The sequence below is a fragment of the Aquarana catesbeiana genome, linkage group LG11 (assembly GCF_042186555.1).
Source record: "Aquarana catesbeiana isolate 2022-GZ linkage group LG11, ASM4218655v1, whole genome shotgun sequence".
Taxonomy (NCBI): Eukaryota; Metazoa; Chordata; class Amphibia; order Anura; family Ranidae; genus Aquarana; species Aquarana catesbeiana.
In genome coordinates, this window is record NC_133334.1 from 9443876 (window position 1) to 9465489 (window position 21614).

Below are 21614 nucleotides of genomic sequence, written 5' to 3' on the forward strand. Positions count from 1 at the left end.
ATTCCTTTTGCCTCTCCCACACACTCTCTTTCACACAGCACAAACACCACCATTTATTCAGTTTGGGTACAGTGTTGCATGACCGCGCAATGGTCATTCAAAGCGCGATAGCGCTGAAAGCTGAAGATTGTCCTGGGCAGGAAGGGGGTAAAAGTGCAAAATACAATTTTAAAAAGGGCGTGAGGTCCCTCAGGCATTCCTTGGTTTTGAAGTGAAGTCCATGCAAAAAAAAAAATGCATGAGGTCCCTCTAAAAATCCACTCCAGACCCTTAACCTGAGCATTCAGCCTGACTGGCCAAGAATGGTGGGGACAAGAGTCACATGCCCTCAACATGTGTATTGAGCTTTGCCAGGGAAGACCCTCTCAGCAAAGCACTTTGTCTTTCTATTGATAAGGACAAGGGCCCCATCCCCACATTCACTGTTCAGGTTAAAGTAATTTCCCAAATTTAACCATGTGGCCATATAAAGGTAATGATATCACCCGCTCCATTACCCGCCCATTTGACTACATGGCCGTGGACTGTAAATGAATGGGTTATGTCAGTGGTTGTAAGGAAACAGTGGGTGCAAACAGCTGCTGGTTCCTTAGCAACCACTGAACGTCCATCCACGCTGAACACCCTAAATGTTTGGCTTTTGCGTGAACATCTGAATTAGCGCTCAGACCAAACACTAAGCTCATCCCTAATTAGAACTCATCACTGATTACAAAAACGCTTCTGCTGAAAACCAGAATGTAATCTTTGGCCAGCCAGGTTCACCATGTTTTTATATATCATGCAGCTTTGTAGCATTGTCAATTCATGTTTTATAGATCAGTTATGGTGCAACCAGTCCATCACTGAAAGACAAGAGGGTTTTCCCAACCTTGTTCCGGATGCTTCGAAATGATTTTGTAATTTATTCTAACTTGGCTCAAATGCTGAAGTACTTTGGGTGGACCTGGATAGGAATGATTAGATCTGATGATGACAGCGGGAGCGAAGAGTATATGGTTTTGAGGGAAGTCATGAATCTCTATAAAATTTGCATTTCTTTTACATTACAAGTTACTGGCCGGACATCCATGCATAGAAATTTAGATGAACAAACACATTCTATTAAAAAAGGATCTGTCAATGTCATTGTAATCTGTGGGGCGTTGTTTGATTTTGACACTGACTTTGTACATTTTATAAGAGGTTATGTAGAAGACGAAACGATCATCCTTAGTCCTGTCTGGGTGGCAAACATTGTCCTCATTGGTAAACACCCAGAAATATTTAATTGTAGTTTGTCCTTTGGGGCCAAGTCCACAAGTATTGCAGAATTTCAGAATTTTGTTGATGAATTCCAACCTCATAAAAAGCCAGACGACAAATTACTTGAAGATCTGTCGATGATTGAATTTGGTTGTTCTTCTGTAGATAAAGACAAAAATCTTCTCTTTGAATATTTATATAAAAGGTCACTTCATGAGTGCAATGGCACAGAACATATTACTGATATCCAACACTTCTTCCATGGCGGTAATGCCCACCAAGTGTATCTCGCGGTTTACTCTATGGCCACCGCCCTACATGATATGCTTGGATTCATGAAGACATCTGGAAGCCATTTATCTGACTTTAATCACCAGGTGAGTGCAGCCTACATAGAATAAAGTATATCTGAATCACTTTTTCCCTTTTATTTTATCTTTGTAATCCAGCAAATAACCCACACTACTTGTCCCTGGATGGCTTCACTAAGTTCTCCACTGTATCTATGGAGCAATTCATGCTTGCCAGCCAGGCTGGACTTGAAACATGTCTGCCCATTTTTTGGGAGTAATGGGATTAGCAGTTTACATAAGAAAGATAACATTGTTTCGCTCCCAGCTCAGTTCATGGGAAATGACAACAACATCACATTTCTGGCAAGATCAACAGGTTTTTTTTTTTGTTATTGCTGAAAATGAAAACAAATGCAGCCACCACATCCACGGACTGGTAAACTGCAATACATTTCATTTATTGATATATTATAATGTCTTTAACCATGCATGCTACGTAATGTGCAATTTGGTAAATTTATTTAATTGTTTTCGGTTCATTTATTTGTTTTCTATTTCGATTCAAACTTTCCAAATTCCATTTGATTGAATTCAATTTGTCCTAATGCGAAAAATTCTAATAGGAATTCAAATTTATTCTATTCGAAATGTATAGTTTGGAAGAAGATTATATTCTTTCTATTTTATTCTATTCTATTCTCTTGTTTTTTTTTTTCTAATTTATTCTATTCTTTTCTTTAACCACTTCAATACCGGGCACTTACCCCCCTTCCTGCCCAGGCCAATTTTCATCTTTCTGCGCTGTCGCTGTTTAAATGACAATTGCGGGGTGATGCTACACTGTACCCAAACAGAATTTTTATTATTTTTTTTCCCACAAATAGAGCTTTCTTTTGATGGTATTTGATCACCTCTGCTATTTTTATTTTTGTGCTAAACAAATAAAAAAAGACCAAAAATTTTGAAAAAAATAAAAGTTTTGCTTTTGTTTCTGTTATAAAATTCTGTAAATAAGTAAGACCCCTTCCACACTGGAGCGGTTTTCAGGCGGTATTGCGCTAAAAATACCGCCTGAAAACCGCCCCTAAACAGCCTCCGCTGTTTGTTCAGTGTGAAAGCCAGAGGGCTTTCACACTGAAGCGGTGCGCAGGCAGGGCAGTGAAAAAAGTCCTGCAAACCGCTCCTTCACCGCTCCTGCCCATTGATATAGCTATATAGCCGTGCTGTACGAGGGATTTTAACCCTTTTTCGGCCGCCAGCGGGGGTTAAAACCGCACCACTAGCGGCCGAATACCGCTGCAAGAACGACGGTACAGCAGCGCTAAAAATAGCGCTGTTGTACCTCCGACGCCCCCACCGCCCCAGTGTGAAAGGGGCCTAAGTTTTCTCCTTCACTGATGGGTACTGATAGGTGACACTGATGGACACTGAAAGGCTGCAAAGATGGGTACTTATGGGTGGCACTGATAGGCAGCACTGATAGGTGGCACTGCTGGGCACTGATGGGCATTGATACGTGGCACTGATACGCAGCATTGATATGCGGTGCTGATAGGCATCCCTGGTGGCACTAGAAGTGGTAGGCATTATGAGTGGGCACTGATTGGCAGCTGCCTGGGAATTGGTTGGCAGCTGCCTTGGCACAGATTTGTATTTGTGTCCGACAGAGGCTCTTTACCGAGATCGGTGGTGCGGTGTGTCAGACTGACACACCGCACCACCGATCGCCACTATGCTCACCCCCATGGGCGCGCAACGGCTGTTATCCTGCAGGACGTCATAAGACGCCCAGTCAGGATATTGAAACCACTTTGCCGCCGTCATTTTGCTATATGGAGGGCGGCAAGTGGTTAATATTCTATTCTTAGCTAGTCTATTTAAATTCAAATTTATTCTATTCAAAATTTGAAGTTTGGCAGGTGGTTATATTCTTTCTATTTTTATTCAATTCTGTTCTAGTTTATTGTTTTTTCTATTCTCTTTTTCTAGTCTAGTATTTTCTATTTTATTCTTTTCTATTCTAAACTATTCTATTCAAAATTCGTATTTCAAAAGATGGTTATATTCTTTCTATTATTCTATTCTATTCTATTGAAGTCTATTCTATTTTCTTATTCTATTCTTTTCTATTCCATTCTAGTCTGTTCTTTTCCATTCTATTCTAATCTATTCAAATTTATTCAATTCAAAATTACAATTTTGAAAGTCAGTGCCATTTACATAAGAGATATTGTTTTGCTTCTAGCTCATTTCATGGGAAATGACAACGACATCACATTTCTGGCAAGATCAAAAGGTTTTTTTTGTTATTGTTGAAAATGAAAACTAATGCAGCCACCACATCCAAGGACTGGTAAACTGCAATACATTTCATTTATTGATATATTGTAATGTCCTTAACCATGCATGTTAACTAGGCCCGGAAGAATTTGCCCCCTTAATGACCAGGCCATTTTTTCGCAATACGGCACTGCATTGTTTTAACTGACAATTGCGCGGTCGTGCGACGTTGTACCCAAACAAAACTTATGTCCTTTTTTTCCTTCAAATAGAGCTTTCTTTTGGTGGTATTTGATCACCTCTGTGGTTTTTATTTTTTGAGCTATAAACAAACAAAGACAGACAATTTAAAAAAACAAAACAAATGCATTCATCAGTTTAGGCCAATAATTCTTCTACATATTTTTGGTAAAAAAAATCGCAATAGGCGTATATTGATTGGTTTGCGCAAGTTTTAGCGTCTACAAACTATGGGATAGATTTAGGGACTTTTATTTATTTTTTATTGGTTTACTGGTAATGGTGGCTGTCGGAGAGTTTTAGTGGGACTGCGACAAATCTGACCCCAAATTACACTTTTTGGAGACCATTATTACAGTATCAGTGCCATAAAAATTTACTTATCAATGTAAAAATGACACTAGCAGGGAAGGAGTTAACACTAGGGGGCAATCAAGGGGTTAAATGTGTTCCCTGGGTGTGTTCTAACTGTAGGGGGGATCGACTGGCAGGGACATGACAGAGATCACTGTTCTCGATGATTGGGAACAGTAGATCTCTGACATGTCCCCTGACCCCAGTGGACATCAAGTCCGCCCGACCGGTGGGCACACTCCCGCAGCATGCAGCGAGCACGAGCATGTGCCGCCCGCAACTGCACCTGCGCAATCTGCCGCACAGCTACGGCGATTCGCGCAGGAGAGCCGACCTGCCACCGTATAGTGATGGCGGCTGGTCAGCAAGTGGTTAAGTAATGTGCAAGTGTAACTAGATGTGTGCAGAACATCTAGTCTTTTCTATTCAAATTTATTCAATTAAAAATTCAAATTTCGGAAGTCCGTTATATTCTTTCTATTTTGTTCTTTTTCTATCCTATTCTTTTTACATTCTATTCCTGTATTTTTTAGTATATTGTATTATTTTGTTATATTTTCTTTTCTATTATGTTCTTTTTTACTGTATTCTATTCTTTTCTATGTTATTCCTTTATTTTCTATTTTATTCTATTCTTGTTTTCAAATTCAGTTTCAAATTCATTTTTAGATTGGATTCAATCTGAATTTGAATTTTGGTTGAATTTCATTTAATTATTTTGGATTAATTTAAATTCATTACTATTGTAATTCGGAAATTCAGATACATCTGAATTTTCAAATAACGAAAATGTTTTCATAATTTTGATTTGGAACTAAATGAATTGCGCATGCCTAGGTATAACACTTCCAGGTATTGATCACAATATCCCCCCTGACAATGTCATACCAGACCAACTTTAGCACGCTGCCTGGGTGTCCAGGGAAGGGAGGGGCAGTGAGCTTGCAGCCTCCGCTCCCTCTTGAGCCATACCGAATCGCATGCTATCAATATTGCATGGGTACCTTGCTAAGCTCCCCTGGAAGTGCACCCAGCCCCCATGTTATTGGGAGAAAAGGCAAGAAAGATGTGAGGTTCTGCGGAGGAGACTTATCAAAATCTGGAAGCCCCTTTAAGATAGAGGGAATTTAACATTTTTGGACCGCTATGTGAGTGAGGAGTGCATAGTACCCCTTGTTTATCCTTCACAAAAAAAAGTAAAATGGTAAATAAACACAGAGAAAATGTGAAAAATCCCGAATTAAAAAATTAAAAACAAAAAGCATCATCCCTCAATGTAAATTCAACGCCATTTATAACATCCAGCTATGTAGACCCAACATTGATCACAAATGATGCCCTGATGACCCACCAATAATCCTTCCGCTTCTCTTGTTGCATATGACAGCTCCTAGGCCAGCCGCTGAATGTCAATCAATTGGAAGGGTATCCCGAGTGATGTCATTGACCAAATAGGGTCATGACCATGCTTGGACACTTGGCCAGTTGGTTGACATTCAGCAGCTGGCCAGGGAGCTGTCATTTGTGATTGGAGTATCAACAGCAGAGGATCATTTATTGTCTGTCAGGTCATCAGGGATGATGTACCTACATTGTTGGGCATGTGTTTAATGTTGGATTTACATCAGGGGCAATTGTATTTTATTGTGATTCATTTATTAATTAACCACTTGCCAGCAGCCCACAGTACATTTACGGCGGGAGGCTGATACATGTACATGAACCAGCCCTTTTCTTGGTTAGGGGCATGCAGCATGCTACTTCCCTGGACACAGCAGGTTGTGGATCCCAGTCCCGGTATCACTATGCGATTACCTGATCACAATGCCAACAAAGCTATTGTGCATAACTTTCATTTTTAACAGCTGTGTTTCCTGCAGAGTGATGCTGTGATTGGCCCACAGCTATCATATGGTACCTGGGCCAATCACAGCACCCTGTACCATGTGATTAGCTGTAGCCAATCACAGATCCCTAGTAATCACAGCTGTCATGAATGTAACCCATTCATGACAGTTGAAAATATTACTGTTACTATGATCACCATTGTAACAGTAATCAAAGTGTAAAAAAAAAATGCTTGATCACCTCCCCAGAGTAGTACAATGTTACTATGGTGACACTGAACTACTCTGATGAGAGTATCTAAAAAAAAACAAGAAAAAATGTTAAATAAAAAGTTTTAAAATAACTGAATACAAAATTATTTTATTTTTTTTTTTTAACATACTGTCACCAGTCAGTATTCCTAATCACAGCTACACAGTGGTGTAGCTACAGGGGTTGCAGGGGTCACAATGACGACCGTGACTCTGCTCTGGGGGGCCCGTGCAACTAGTAGAGAGAGGCTGTCAGACAAAACTCCATCATGTATCGGCATTGGGAGCTCCGTCAGACAGTGAAGACACTGCAAAGTGGAAGCAAAGGAGGAAAAAGTGTCTTCCTGTGTGCTGTGTTCTCTGCCTTCCCCTACAGCACAGTACCCGGCTGTATGATTGAAGGTACTGTACTGCTGATTTTTTGAAAGGCTGTATATATACACTATATCGCTAAAAGTATTGGGACACCTGCTTTTACACACACATAAACTTTAATGGCATCCCAGTCTTTGTCCATAGGCTTCAATATTAAGTTGGCCCACCCTTTGGAGCTAAAGCAGCTTCAGCTCTTCTGGGAAGGCTGTCCACAAGGTTTAGGAGTGTGTCTATGGGAATATTTGACCATTCTTCCAGAAGTGCATTTGTGAGGTCAGGCACGGATGTTGGATGAGAAGGCCTGGATCGCAGTCTCTAGTCTAATTCATCCCAAAGGTGTTCTATCCGGTTGAGGTCAGGACTCTGTGCAGGCCAGTCAAGTTCCTCCACCCCAAACTCGCTCATCCATGTCTTTATGGATCTTGCTTTGTGCACTGGTCCAAATCATTTGGTGGAGGGGGGATTATGGTGTGGGGTTGTTTTTCAGGTGTTGGTCTTGGCCCCTTAGTTCCAGGGAAGTGAACTCTTAAGGTGTCAGCATATCAAGACATTTTGGACAATTTCGTGTTCCCAACTTTGTGGTTACAGTTTCGGGATGGTCCCTACCTGTTCCAACATGACTGCGCACCAGTGTACAAAGCAAGGTCCATAAAGACATGGATGAGCAAGTTTGGGGTGGAGGAACACGACTGGCCTGACCTCAACCTGATAGCATACATTTGGGATGAATTGGAGTGGAGACTGTGAGCCAGATCAGTGGCTGACCTCACAAATGCGCTTCTGAAGAATGGTCAAACATTCCCATAGACACACTCCTAAACCTTGTGGACAGCCTTCCCAGAAGAGTTATAGCTGCTGTTATAGCTGCTAAAGGTCATCCAACTCAATATTGAACCCTATTGGCCCCAGACATGGCTTACCGCTATGCCATCAATGTTTGGGAATTTTTTTTTCTAATGTTTACATACCTTAGACATCCTGAAGCACTGCACTTCCGTATTACCTTGCTGCAGCAAGGTACGTCATATCCTCCCACCCGTTTGGTATTGATGACACATATATCCCAGTAGCCAACGGTCAGTTGGCATCTTCTGCACCTTGCCAAGTGCACCTCGCTTTCTTCACACTGTGCAGGTGAAGTGAGCAGGAGGTGCATGCTGGGTAGTCAGATGCACTGTATTCCGGGAGAAAGTCCGACCGGGCTTCAGATGCACACACTAATGATGAATGCCTACAGAATCGAGAGGAGACAGCGAGTCACATTGCATTTACAAGGAACACAAACAATTGCATATGCAGCTTATGCCAATTTGAATGGCAGAAGCTGCGACTATCATCGGGTGCTTAAAATAGTATACACTGTCCAGTGGAAGAATATCATGGGGAACTCTACTAAATCTATTGCTGTTCACAAAAATTGCAATGTTAGGTTGGGTGGATTTTAGAGTAGCTTGGCAACCTTCATACATACTGTAAAGTGGCACTCGAGGTATGAACAGTATAGTTAGTGACCTCATGGAATAAGACCAGCCCTCCAGAAACACGAGGTACATGGCTCAACAATGGTCCATTAAAACTGCATTATAGTTTCAATCAAATTTTGTCCTCCTGCAGAAGTTGCACCGATATATACAAGCTTCATACTACTTTTCCGAAAACACTTCACATCAATACTTTAATGAAGACGGAGAATTTGTTACACAATATGTTATCCAAAACCATTTATTAGTCAACAAAACTATTCTCACTAATGATGTTGGATTATTTGAGCAATCTATTTCCAGAGAGCAGAGCATTTTTATCAATGCAAGTTTAATAAAATGGAAGAATTACCAAAAGGAGGTAAGATTAACAAGGACCTGTATTGTGTAAGATGCTTGTGGTCTCCTTGAAGATGATGTTTTCCCTATCACAGACCTATCTCGCTTTGTCAGGTCTCTGTAATGATGGCCATCTTGGTAGAGGAGCAGCATTTTGCTTCATAATGTCAGAGTTACCCCCTGGATGAATGTTGGGAAATATATAGAAAGAAGTAGTAGATATGGAGGAAGCAAAGATCCACAGAATAGACAAAGAAGAAGCAGGGGGATCCCTGCACTGCAGGCCCTCAGGTACAGCTTTCTTTCCAGCAAGGAGAACAGTGATCACCACAGTAGTGACATCACCAAATCTCACTCCAAATCATCTAGTGAGACCATCAGTCAGAGGCAGAAAGAAAAGACAGGAAACACAAGGCTCCTTTTGCGAATACTATGAAGGTGCAATTAAAGTTTCTAGATGCTTTTTAAACACTTCAGCCCCAGAAGGATTTACCCCCTTCCTGACCAGGGGCGTATCCAGAACCTAGTCTCGGGAGGGGCACTGCCAGAAAATACTTTTTTTTTGCGGACAATGTATCGGGGAAATGGCTGTTGTTGGTGCTTTAATCATCCCAGCACCATGGTTGTTATGGTGTCAGGATGATTGAAGCGCATTATTTCTATTAATACATTGTAATATAAAATTAAATAATTCAACTCACCATAATGCAGAATCAGTGGGAACCCCGAGCGTGTCACTTGCCACCGTAGCTGCCACATTTTGTGGATTGTCACTTGCCTGCCACAAGATGCAGATTGACACCTGCCACATGTTGCGGATTGTCACTTGCTACGTCAGCTGCCACTAGATGCAGATTGTCACTTGCCACACCTTGTGGATTGTCACTTGCCACATCACCTGCCACTAGATGCAGATTGTCACTTGCCACGTCATATGCCTCACATTGAGGATTGTCACTTGCCACGTCACCTGCCACCAGATGCAGATTGTCACTTGCCACGTCATATGCCACACATTGCGGATTGTCACTTGTCACGTCATCTGCCACTAGATGCGGATTGTTACTTGCCATGTCACCTGCCACTAGATGCAGATTGTCACTTGCCACGTCATCTGCCACTAGATGCGGATTGTCACTTGCCACGTCATCTGCCACCAGATGTGGATTGTCACGTGCCAGGTAAGGTGGTGTTTTGCTTGTCTCTTGTTTCTTTGTCCCAGAGACAGGCAGCAGAGAGATAATGTAATCTCCCTGCTGCCCATGCTACCTGCACAGTGGGGGCGGAAGTTACTGCAGAGATGTGGGGGTGGTGAGAGATGATGTCATCCCTCTGCTCCCCTGCCCGTTGGCTTGCTGATTGGCCAGCTGCCCCCACACACACACCTAGCCTGCTCAGTCTCACCTGCCCATCCACACACGGAGCCACCCGGCAGCCCGGCCAATCTGCTCTCTCACCCGTCTGCCTGCCCGCCCTCAAACGGAGCTGCCCAGCCCTCCCACAGAGCCGCCCACTCTCTTATCCGCCCACGGAGCCGCCCGCTCTTGGAGCCGCCCGTGGAGCTCACCCGCCCGGCCTGCAACAGATTTCTCGGGGGTGGTAATTGCCCCGTTGCCCCCCCCCGGATCCACCCCTGTTCCTGACAGGGCCATTCTTTGCGATACAGCACTGCGTCACTTTAATTGACAATTGTGTGGTTACTGGTTATGCAATGCAGTACCCAAACAAAATTTACGTCCTTTTTTCCCCACAAATAGAGCTTTCTTTTGGTGGTATTTGATCACCTCTGCGGTTTTTATTTTTTGCTCTTTAAAGAAAAAAGAGCGACAATTTTGAAAAAAACAATATTTTTTACTTTTTGCTATAATAAATATCCCCCAATTTTTTTTTTAAATACAAATTTTTTCCTCAATATAGGCTGATATGTAATCGTATACGTATTTTTGATAAAAAAATCGCAATAAGCGTATATTGATTGGTTTGCTCAAAAGTTATAGCATCTACAAAATAGGGAATAGATTTGTGGCATTTTTATTTTTTATTTTTTTACTAGTAATGGTGGCGATCTGCAATTTTTATTGGGACTGCGACATTGCGGCAGACAGATCGGACACTTTTGACACTTTTTTGGGACCACAGACCACAGAGCTATAAATAGCCACTGATTACTGTATAAATATCACTGGTAGTGTTCCCTCAGTGTGTTCAAACTGTGGGGGGTGGGACTGCCTGGGGGAGGAGACTGATCGGTGTTCCTATATACTAGTAACACACGATCTGTCTCCTCCCCCCTGTCAGAACATGGATTTGTGTGTTTACACACACAGATCCTCGTTCTGGTTCTGTCAGGAGCGATCATGTTTGCCTGGCGGACAACTCAGCCGCTGGGCATGCGCACCGGCTCCTCAGTACCACGGCGGGCATGCCCCCTATTCTCCTTTAAAGTGCCTGCCGTACAGCTACGGCGATTTGCGCAGGGGAGTCAATCTGCCACTATCAAACGATGGCGGGCAGTCGGCAAGTGGTTAAAGATACAAAATCTTCACTTTCTGAGTTCAGGTCCACTTTAACCACCTTAATGCTGGACACTTTTACCCCCTTCCCACCTAGACCAATTTTCAGCTTTCCGTGCTCTCACACTTTGAATGACAATTACTCAGTCATGTTACATTGTACCCAAATGAAACTGATATCATTTTTTTTTCACACAGACACTTCTTTTGGTGGTATTTATTCACCACTGGATTTTTTTTTGATTTAAGCGAAAAAACAAAACAAAAAAAAAACATTTCTTGAGGCACGAAAATGTCAGGATAGTATAAATACCCCTCAAATTACCCCGTTTGGAAAGAAGGCATTCTAAGGTATTTAGTAAGAGGCATGTCAAGTTTTTTGAAGCTGCAATTTTTTTACACAATTGTTTGGAAAATTAAGACATTTTTCCACAAAATTATCATGTTGCCAAGTTATTTCTCAAACACGGCATTCCAAAAATTCAAAAAAATGAAAATCCAAAAATAACCGAAAATTAAGAAAATCAAAAACCCTAAAATTCAAAATAATAACTAACTAATATAAATAACTATTACTAACTATTAAATTATAGGTACTGCAATTTTATTTAAAATTTGGCTGTTAGTGAACGTAACAAATACAAATTTATTCAAAGTTACGAATTATGCGAAATAAGGAATGCCGCATCTAAACAAATGGAAAACAACAAATTAATAATATAAAATAAGGATAAGATTTTTTTTATTATTATCATTATTATTATTTATTATTATTAATTCATTATGTTCCATTTGTTTAGATGCAGCATTTGTTATTTCGGATAATTCGTAACTTTGGATACATTTTTATTTGTTACATTCCCTAACAGCCAAATTTTAAAGGAAATTCCAATACCTATAATTTAATAGTCAGTTGTTATTAGTTAGTTATTCATTTTTTGGATTTTTGAATTTTCTAATTTCTAATTTTTGAATTTCGATCGTAACAAATGACCTAAACCCCCCCGCCAAAAACAAACAAACAAATGAAGTAAAAAGGGGAATGAATTACCATAATTATTCGGCAGTGCACATATCTACTGCTTGCAGTCCCATAAATTAAGGAGCAATGTGCTGCAGACGTTAACATTAAAAAGATTAAAGTGTATCTCAACAGGGTGAAAATGTGTTTTTACAGTTATGCTGAACAGAAGTTGATTGGGCCTTTACTACGCAGCCTTAAATATCTAAAAACAATTTTTTTTTATTATTTACAAAAAGCATGGAATGACTAAAGCTTTTCGCGGGTATTTTTTGCCCTCTGTGTCCCATTTAAGGGATTTGTATTTCATTGTAATAAAGATTCATTTTTATGTAAAGGATTTATTAAATACAACCAAAAGAAAGCTCTCTCTGCCTAAAAAAATGATATACAATTAATTTGGGTCAAAAAGTTATCAGATCTATTTACACTAAAATGCAATAAAAAAATAAAAAAAAAATAAAAATGTTGTTTGAAAAAAAAATGTTCCTTTAGGAGCTATGGGCGGAAGCGATGTTTGGACGTCGCTTCCGCCCTGCAATGGTATGGAGCCGAACAGGGTTCATCTTCCCCTCAGTCAGCTACATACCACAGACCAAGAAGGATCCAATCACCACCACCGCTACCGACGGCTCCAGTAAGCGGCGGAGGGCACGGTAAATGGCAGAGGGCACCAGAGCGTGGCGTAAGGGGGGCCTCTCCCGCCAACGATAAAAGTGATTTTGCGTCAAATCCACCACAGAGACCACTTTTATCTTAAAGACGACCGCTCGCCTAAGAAGAGGATAGGGGGTTATGGTAGCTATCTGCTGGCATAACAATGATATCCCTCTTCAAACAGCCAACGTATAATGATGGCGGGCAGTCGGCAAGTGGTTAAACCACTCCCGGATCACCCACAGTCACTATACGCCGCTACTTTCACATTTTATACCTTGTTATTCACGGTAGGCGGTCCGCTATAAGATAAAAGTGGTCTCTCCAGTGGATTCACCAGGAGATTACTTTTATGGGCGGCGGGAAAGGTGCCCCCCACTCCCACCGCGTCCTGGGCATCCCCGCTGCTTTCCGGAGCCATTGGAAGAGGCAGAGATGATCCAATGCTTTTGCCTGATGGGCAGGAAGTTGAGTGAGGGCATGATGGCCACAACTCAACTCTATATACTTGGAGGACCGGAGCGACATCAAACATCACTTTATCAGGAACCATGAATAAGACTGAGACAGAAGTATAGTTAAATCACACTTGGTTAATAATAATAATAAAAAGGTAAACAGAGTAAGCGTGGTCAAAAAGAGCCAGAGTTCAGTAACTGGATCAGGTAGTCAGCCAAGCAAATGCCAGAGAGCCAGAGATAAACTTAGTAGTACAGCCAGCAGAATCAGTAGCCAGAAGGGACGTCAGCCGAGCAAGTCTTCAACAGGAACGCAGGAGAATATCTCTGTGATGTTGACAAAGGCGAAGGCAGACATCAAGTGAGCTGCTGTTGACAAAGGCGAAGGCAGAGATCATGTGAGCTGGATGACTTTAAGTAGGCAGGACTGATGAGCAGAATCAACAAAAGCTGGGTAACTGTGGCGAGAGATGGGAGTTGGCAATTATCTGACAGCTGAGCGCCCAGCTCAGAGAAGGAAGGGCTGAGCCCAGCCCTAACACACTTCCACCCAACGGCTTTGAAGGAACAATTTTTTTAAATTGAAAAAAAAAATCTTTTTTTTTATTGCTTTTAAGTGTGAGATTTGAGGTTCTATTACAAGGGATGTTTACATTCCTTGTAATAGGAATAGAAGTGATGAAATTTTTTTTTTTAAAAAGAAAGTGTAAAAATAAAAAATAGGAAAATAAAAAGGAAAATAAATTAGAAAAAAGTGCCGCTGTCTCTCCGTGCTCACACGCAGAAGCAAACGCATACGTAAGTCGCGCTCACATATGTAAACGGTGTTCAAACCACATGTGATGGGAGTCACTTTGGGTGTGGTTGTATCCCATGGTTCTGTTGTGTCTGTCTGCCTTGGGAGAAAAGTATATTATGGCATGGATGTCTATGTGGGGGGAATTCCTGAGAAGTATGAATATATCTGACCTGTGTGTCTATTGTTATTGGACAGTTTACCCCGCCCTGAATGCAAGGGAGGGGGGAGTGTCCCTGAGTTGTATATCTGTTGTTAAATGTGTTTGAATAAAGAGTCTGATGTTTTTCACCCTACACTGTGTTGCAGCTGGTGACTGGGTGGGCTAAAGGGTCTTGGATAGTGCTGGTTTTGGGCAAAGGAAGCATTTACAGTGGACATAGTCCTGTTGAGGTCAGGGGTTCGTCACACCACACATCTGAAGTATCGCCGCGATCATTACAGCGAGTGCAATAATTCTTACTCTGTAAGTCAAAACTGGTAACCTGTAGACATTTTTAAACGTCGCCTATGGAGATTTTTAAGTGCCAAAGTTTGTCGCCATTCTGGACGCAATTTTGAAGCTTGACATGTTGGGTATCAATTTACCCGGCATAACATTATCTTTCACAATATAGAAAAAAATTGGGGGGGCGTGGCTTGGTGCCGAACGAGAATGGCTGCCTGATCTCCTCGCTCTGTCCCACGGAGGTCCTGCTAACTGTCTAAAGGAGCCCTTCTCTACAGCCAACATGGGGAAACCGAAGGACAAAGCATCCCAGTCCCGGTCCCGATCCCCCAGAGGTACGGATCCGCTCTCCGGTCACAACATCCCGGAAATCTTCCGGCCGCGATCACGCGAGGCCCCGGCTTCATCTGCGGCCTACTCCGGAACGCGCTCCCCCAGCCTCAGCCCTGCAAGGAGAAGCTCACAGCGCACAGAAAGCCCACCTGCGGCCCGACCACTTAACATGAATGATCTCAGAGAGGTAGCATCAGATATAAAAGATTCCTTTGCTGCTGCCTTTACAGATCTCAGGAGAGAAATTCAATCGATGCACATGCGGATTGATGACCTAGAATCAACCACAAACAACCATGACGCCGCCTTACAACAGCTACAACATTCATCTCAGATTTACAATAGCCAGCTCCGAGACCTACACAGGCATATGGAGGATCTGGACAATCGCGGACGCCGCCATAATGTAAGGGTAAGAGGTATACCCGAGTCCGTGGAGCAGAATCACATTATACAGGCCACAATCCAGATCTTCAATGATCTCCTAGGAAGACCCCCTGAAACCCCCATTGAATATGAGCGTCTACACAGAGCTCTTAAACCCAGAGGAAGAGATTCAGACCCTCCCAGGGATGTGATTTGCTGCCTAATAAATTTCAGACTGAAGGAAGACATCCTGAGAAGAGCCAGAGAGCGCCGCAGCTTACTGTTCCAGGGTGCAGAAATCAAGATTTTTCAAGACCTGTCCCCCATAACCCTACAAAACCGAAGGGACCTGCGCCCGCTACTCGACCTACTACGCCATAAAGGGATCCAATATCGCTGGAAATTTCCCTTTTGCCTGTCTGCATCAAATGCTGGACACACTGCCAATCTGAGAATCCCAGAAGATCTCAGGGGGTTCTGCAATACCTTGCAGATCCCATTCATCGAACTTCCGGACTGGTATAAAGCTTTTCGTACCCCCCAGCTCCAAAGAACCAACTCCATGGAAGCTATCCCAGTAAGAGATGAATTCCACATTCGAAGGCGCAGATCATCCTCTCCAAGACCACCCCCTCAGAGGGATCAGCTGGATAGAGACCGACAAAGCCCAACAGCATCCCCAGCCCACAGGCGGGCTAGGCCAGATCTACCTTAATTGCTCCGGTCCTAATGCTTGAGAACAGTACAATTCACGTTCAGAGTTGCAGTCTTTTTTGCTTTTCAGGTCGCCACCCCAACCCAAGTTCCAGTGCCACAGATCCAGGACAGATCAGCAAACCAACCGACACCTGAAACCCATCCTGCGGTGGTCTATTTCAAACTGGACCCAAACTGGATCCGCCAGATACAGATAAACGATCTCTCACCCCCATAAGCTCAGACACCCCTGAAGATACCACGTTTTACCCCTCCACACCATCTCAACAACAGGAATGTCTCCCCGGAGGGACACCCCTCATCCACAGACCCCAACAGAACCCAACCCTCTCCTCTAAGAGACAGATCTTAAACCACATACATCGCCAGTGGAAGACTGTCTGGATGAACAACTGGCTACCACGCAATCCACCAACATTCTTACTTTACCGCCAACCTTTATTGGGCCCATGACTGGAAACCTGGGATGGATCCCCCCCTCAACATGATGTTATCCAACGCAGCTCACAACACCATTTGGGTCTCCCCTTGTCATTCTCCCATTTCCCCTTCCCCCATTCCCTTACCTCCACTAACCCCCCCTTACTTTCAGGTACCTTCTCCAGACTGAAGATGGCGCATCAATAAGATGGACTGAACTTTCCACCGTGCTCTGAGCCATATAGGAAGTTCTCTCCCCCCCCCCCCTTTTTTTTTTTTTTTTTTTTCCCTTTCCCTCTCTTCCTGAACTTTACTTTATGTTTTCGAATATGCTTATGCTGAATGTTTTGACATGTTTATCGTGAAGAGGAGGGGCTCGTCCCGCATGGATAAGAGCTCCTTCCTTAAGCACACTCATACTCGCTCTACATCTACCAGGAGCTTTCATGTGGGATGAGCTTCCTAATGGTGGGCAGGTTGTATCGAATTAACCACTCTAGGGCCATAGCCGCTGAGTTATATACTGCCAATTAAATACCCATTAAAAGGCCACTTCATACCTTACCCAATGCTAAAGTTGGCCATGAATAATTATAGTCCATTCTGGGAAAGGGCAATTACCCGAGACACGGCTATATCCTAACCCGCCGTTTGAACCACACCTAGGCCAATCCTTACACTTAAACATCAATGGATCCATACTCATTCCCCCCCCATAATCAAATACCCCGCCAAATTATAGTGAACTAGTCTCTTAGAGGATGCGATACCTCACGCCCCCATATATCCTCACTACTCAACACGAGATCATACTTTGCACCAAATCCGACTCATTTTCAATATTATTGTTACTACCAGTATCAGTATTATTACTAAGATATGTGTATAGATGGTTTAGCAATAACATTTTTCCTGTGCCTTTTTACCTGCTGGATGGGTGGCGACCTCCCCAAGTTTACTAACGTAGCGAGTTTATCTTTAAGAACATAGTCTAAAGTTCAGTGTTCCAACTGTCTATATTGCTGAATGTTAATGTTACCACATCATCAATGTGAGATCTCTAACCACATATTTTACCCTTGCTATGAAAGCAGGCTCCCTCCACACAAGTCGAATAGACCCAGGACGACCTCCCACGGACAGAACACCCCTCGAACCTTTCTTCGAGCACCTTCCACTCCTCCACACAACAGGACAGTGACTATCCTAGTTGACCCACACCGGACGTCTCAACCCCTAACAGGGTAAGGTAGCCGTACTACTTCTACCCCCGGTAAGTAAATCCTACTTCCCGTTACTAGACCCCACTTGACTAACCCCCCCCCTCCCCCTTCCCAACTCTCCCCCCTCTCCCCCCCTCTTTACGCTCTCTCTCCCTCCTGTCCCCCTCCCCCCGTCATATATCTGGGTTTCAATCCCCCCCTAGTCTCCACCGTAGCATCTCCCATTGTAACGCTTAAGTACTTTTAAAGAGTGTACGACCCTACTCGGATTACACTTACCCACATTGGCCACATCGGCAAATTGCAACCCCACCCCGTGCCTATTACTCCAACCAGACGTTACCCTATTACCATGGATTCCCTACATTCTAGACCGCAATACAACACTCTCAAAGTAGTCTCCCAAAATGTCAAAGGATTAAATATTCCTGAGAAGCGTAGTCAAATCCTCAGCATGATGAGTAAATTAAAAGCAGATGTGGTTTTCCTCCAAGAAACCCACTTCCGCACGAACAATACCCCTAAACTAGCAAGCCGTATGTACCCTACTTCCTTCCATGCCACAAATCCTCTAGCCAAAACAAAGGGGGTATCAATCTTGCTCTCTAAAAACCTTCCATGGCAACTGACAGATTCCCTAATAGACCCAGAGGGCCGATATATATTCCTAAAGGGAACCATCCACAATCGGACGGTCACTTTAGCAAATATATACAGTCCCAATACCGCCCAGGTCAGCTTCTTCCGTTCTATCGCAACCACCCTTGCAGGCTTCCAAGCTGGGATTACAATCCTTGGAGGAGATTTTAATGTGACACTTCAGCCCATCCTAGATTCCTCATCGGGGTCCTCCACCCTACCTTACAGAGCACTGAGACAAATTAAGCTACAAATACAAGAACTCCTTCTACACGACACATGGCGTACCCTACACCCAAATGGGAAAGACTACTCCTTTTTTTCCGTACCTCACAACAGGTACTCTAGGCTAGACTACCTTTTCCTCTCCCAAAAAGATCTCCCCTTCTTAAAATCGGCTACCATTGAACCCCTACTCATCTCAGACCACCACCCGATCACCCTGTCCCTTTCCTTCCCGGAAAGAAACCTGGTCACAAAGATTTGGCGTCTTGACCCATCTCTCCTCACTTCAGAAATTGACACCAATCATATCCGCACGAGCCTAGGCAACTACTTCAGGGAAAACGACAACCCCGAAATAGCTCCCCTATCCCTCTGGGAGGCACATAAGTGCGTCATCCGAGGGGAATTCCTCACACTTCAGGCTAATCGGAAAAAAACACAACAAATAACTATACGGGAACTAACTAACAAAATAAAGAGATTAGAACTACTTCACAAGCAGTCTCAATCACATGACACATTCCTAGAACTTACCCAAACCAGGAAACTTCTGCTGGAAGTCCTCAATCGCAAAACCCAACGCAAATTTGTGCTAAACCAAAAGCTATTCTATGAACAGGGGAACAAGTGCGGGAAGCTGTTAGCCAGAGCTCTCCAATCTAAGAAAGCTAGCACCAACATCCACACCATAAAAGACTCTTTAGGTAACTCATGCTCGAACTCCGCAGACATAGCATCTCAATTCGAACGCTACTACACAGAACTTTATAACATACCACAACAACCCGAAACTGTAGGCCAAACCACTAGAAGAGCCCTTATCACAGATTTCCTCAAGAAGTTCAGCCCCAAACCCATACCCCGGGAAGAGGCTCGCGACTTAGACAATCCCATATCCGAAGAGGAACTTAAGAAAGCGATCAAACAATTAAAAGCGGGCAAAAGCCCAGGCCCAGACGGCTTTTCAGCACCTTATTATAAGACCTTTGTAGACATACTCTCAGCCCCGTTTCTGAAGACATTTAACTCCTTAACTTCATCAACGCTACCTTTTCACAGATTACTAGAAGCGCATATCACGGTCATCCCGAAGGAGGGGAAGGATGCCACTTCAGTCAATAGTTACAGACCAATCTCCCTACTCAATGTAGATCTTAAATTATTTGCCAAAATTTTAGCAAACCGACTCCTTCCCCTCCTTCCTACAATAATAGGAAAAGACCAGGTTGGATTTGTTCCTAGCAGAGAGGCCAGGGACAACACCATCAAGGCAATCAACTTAAACCATTGGCTGACTTCCCAAAAACAAAGAGGCTTCTTTCTATCCCTGGATGCGGAGAAGGCGTTTGACAGGCTGGCCTGGGACTATCTGGGGGCGGTTTTATGCCACCTAGGTCTGCAGAACCGAATGTTCAACCTAATTATGTCCCTATACACCACACCAACAGCAAAAGTCAAAGTCAACGGCCACCTGTCAGACGCCTTCTCCATCCGGAATGGAACGAGACAGGGATGCCCACTATCCCCTATCCTTTTTATATTGACTCTAGAACCCCTACTACGTTGCCTGCGATCGAATGAGAATATCAAAGGCATTCCCATTGCAGGACACACTTATAAAATAGCGGCGTTTGCCGATGACATTTTGCTATTTCTAAGTGACCCACTCATCTCGATCCCAAACCTCCTAAGAGATTTCGACCTATTCCGGCAAATATCCAATCTAAAGATTAATTTTTCAAAATCCCATGCCCTCAACATATCTCTCCCGAAAGACTTAATCTCTCAATGCCAGGATAACTTCCCCTTTGTCTGGAAACAAAACGCCATCACTTATCTGGGAATCCAATTGACCACACACTTGTCAGACCTGTACACTAAAAACTTCACCCCGCTGATTCGCACAATCTCCGAAGACCTACGCAGATGGGATAAACCCCATTTCTCTTGGTTCGGCCGTGCGGCCATTCTTAAGATGAATGTGCTCCCTCGTGTCCTTTATCTGCTACAAACAATACCCATCAAACTCCCTGCAGCTTTCTTTCACGCGATTAAACAACAATCCCTGCAGTTTCTTTGGAAACACAAGCGACCTAGGATAAGCTACACCCAACTCTCGAAACCCAAAAACAAAGGGGGTATTGGGCTACCGGACTTGCAGAACTATTCCAGAGCTTGCCACCTGGGAAGAATTGTAGACTGGTCAGTGCACGAAGGGATTAAAGACTGGGTGAGACTAGAGGGCTCTTTCTCACATTTGCCCATTAGAAACACCCCCTGGATTCCCCAATGCCATATTCCCAAAACACTAAAAGAACACCCACTAATAGAGGCTACCCTCAGAAGCTTTAGGGAAGTATGTAAAAAATTCAAAATCTCCTCTAACCCAGGGCCCCGTACGCCTATCCGACTTAACCCAGCCTTTGTCCCGGGGATGTCCAACACCTTCCTTAATGATGCCTGGCCACACAAAGACATATTAGCCCACCACTTTTTTAGAGATGGCAAATTTCTAAATCGTGAAGCTATTCTAACAAATACAGGAGGCGAACCCCTCCCGCTATGGATTTACTTCCAGATTCGCCATTTTCTTGCAACAACACACCGACACACGTCTCTATCTAGAAACCTAACACCATTTGAAAACTTATGCTCCCAAACCACACCGCAACAACACTTGATTGCAAGTACCCACTCCATGCTTTTTACCCTGACTTCCTCCAAAGACTCCAAAGCTTGCCAGGCGTGGGAAAGGGAACTTCAAATAGACCTAACGGAAGAGAACTGGGAACGAATTTTCACAATAGCACACAAAGGCTCCCTCAATGTCACGATACAGGAGAATAATTATAAAACCCTGTCCCGCTGGTACCGTACACCTGAATTATTAAACAAATTTAACCCTGAGACATCAAACACATGTTGGAGATGCTCCAATGATATTGGTACATTTTTGCACGTCTGGTGGTCCTGCCCTCTTCTCCAGACTTTCTGGAAACAGGTTCACGACACCACTTCCCAGGTAACTACATACCCTATGGACTATACTCCTGCCAGACTCATCCTCCACCATTCCTCCACTTCAGCCCACA

The 21614-nt window shown here is 43.4% G+C and overlaps 1 protein-coding gene across 1 annotated transcript in view; it reads left to right on the forward strand.

Moving 5' to 3' along the window:
- The first annotated feature begins 956 nt into the window (after positions 1-956).
- Positions 957-21614, forward strand: part of LOC141112901 (vomeronasal type-2 receptor 26-like) — a 28781-nt gene continuing 8123 nt past the window's right edge. The window contains exons 1-2 of the mRNA XM_073606005.1: positions 957-1622; positions 8501-8728. Coding sequence (XP_073462106.1) covers positions 957-1622; positions 8501-8728 — 894 coding nt within the window. The remainder of the gene's footprint in view (positions 1623-8500; positions 8729-21614) is intronic.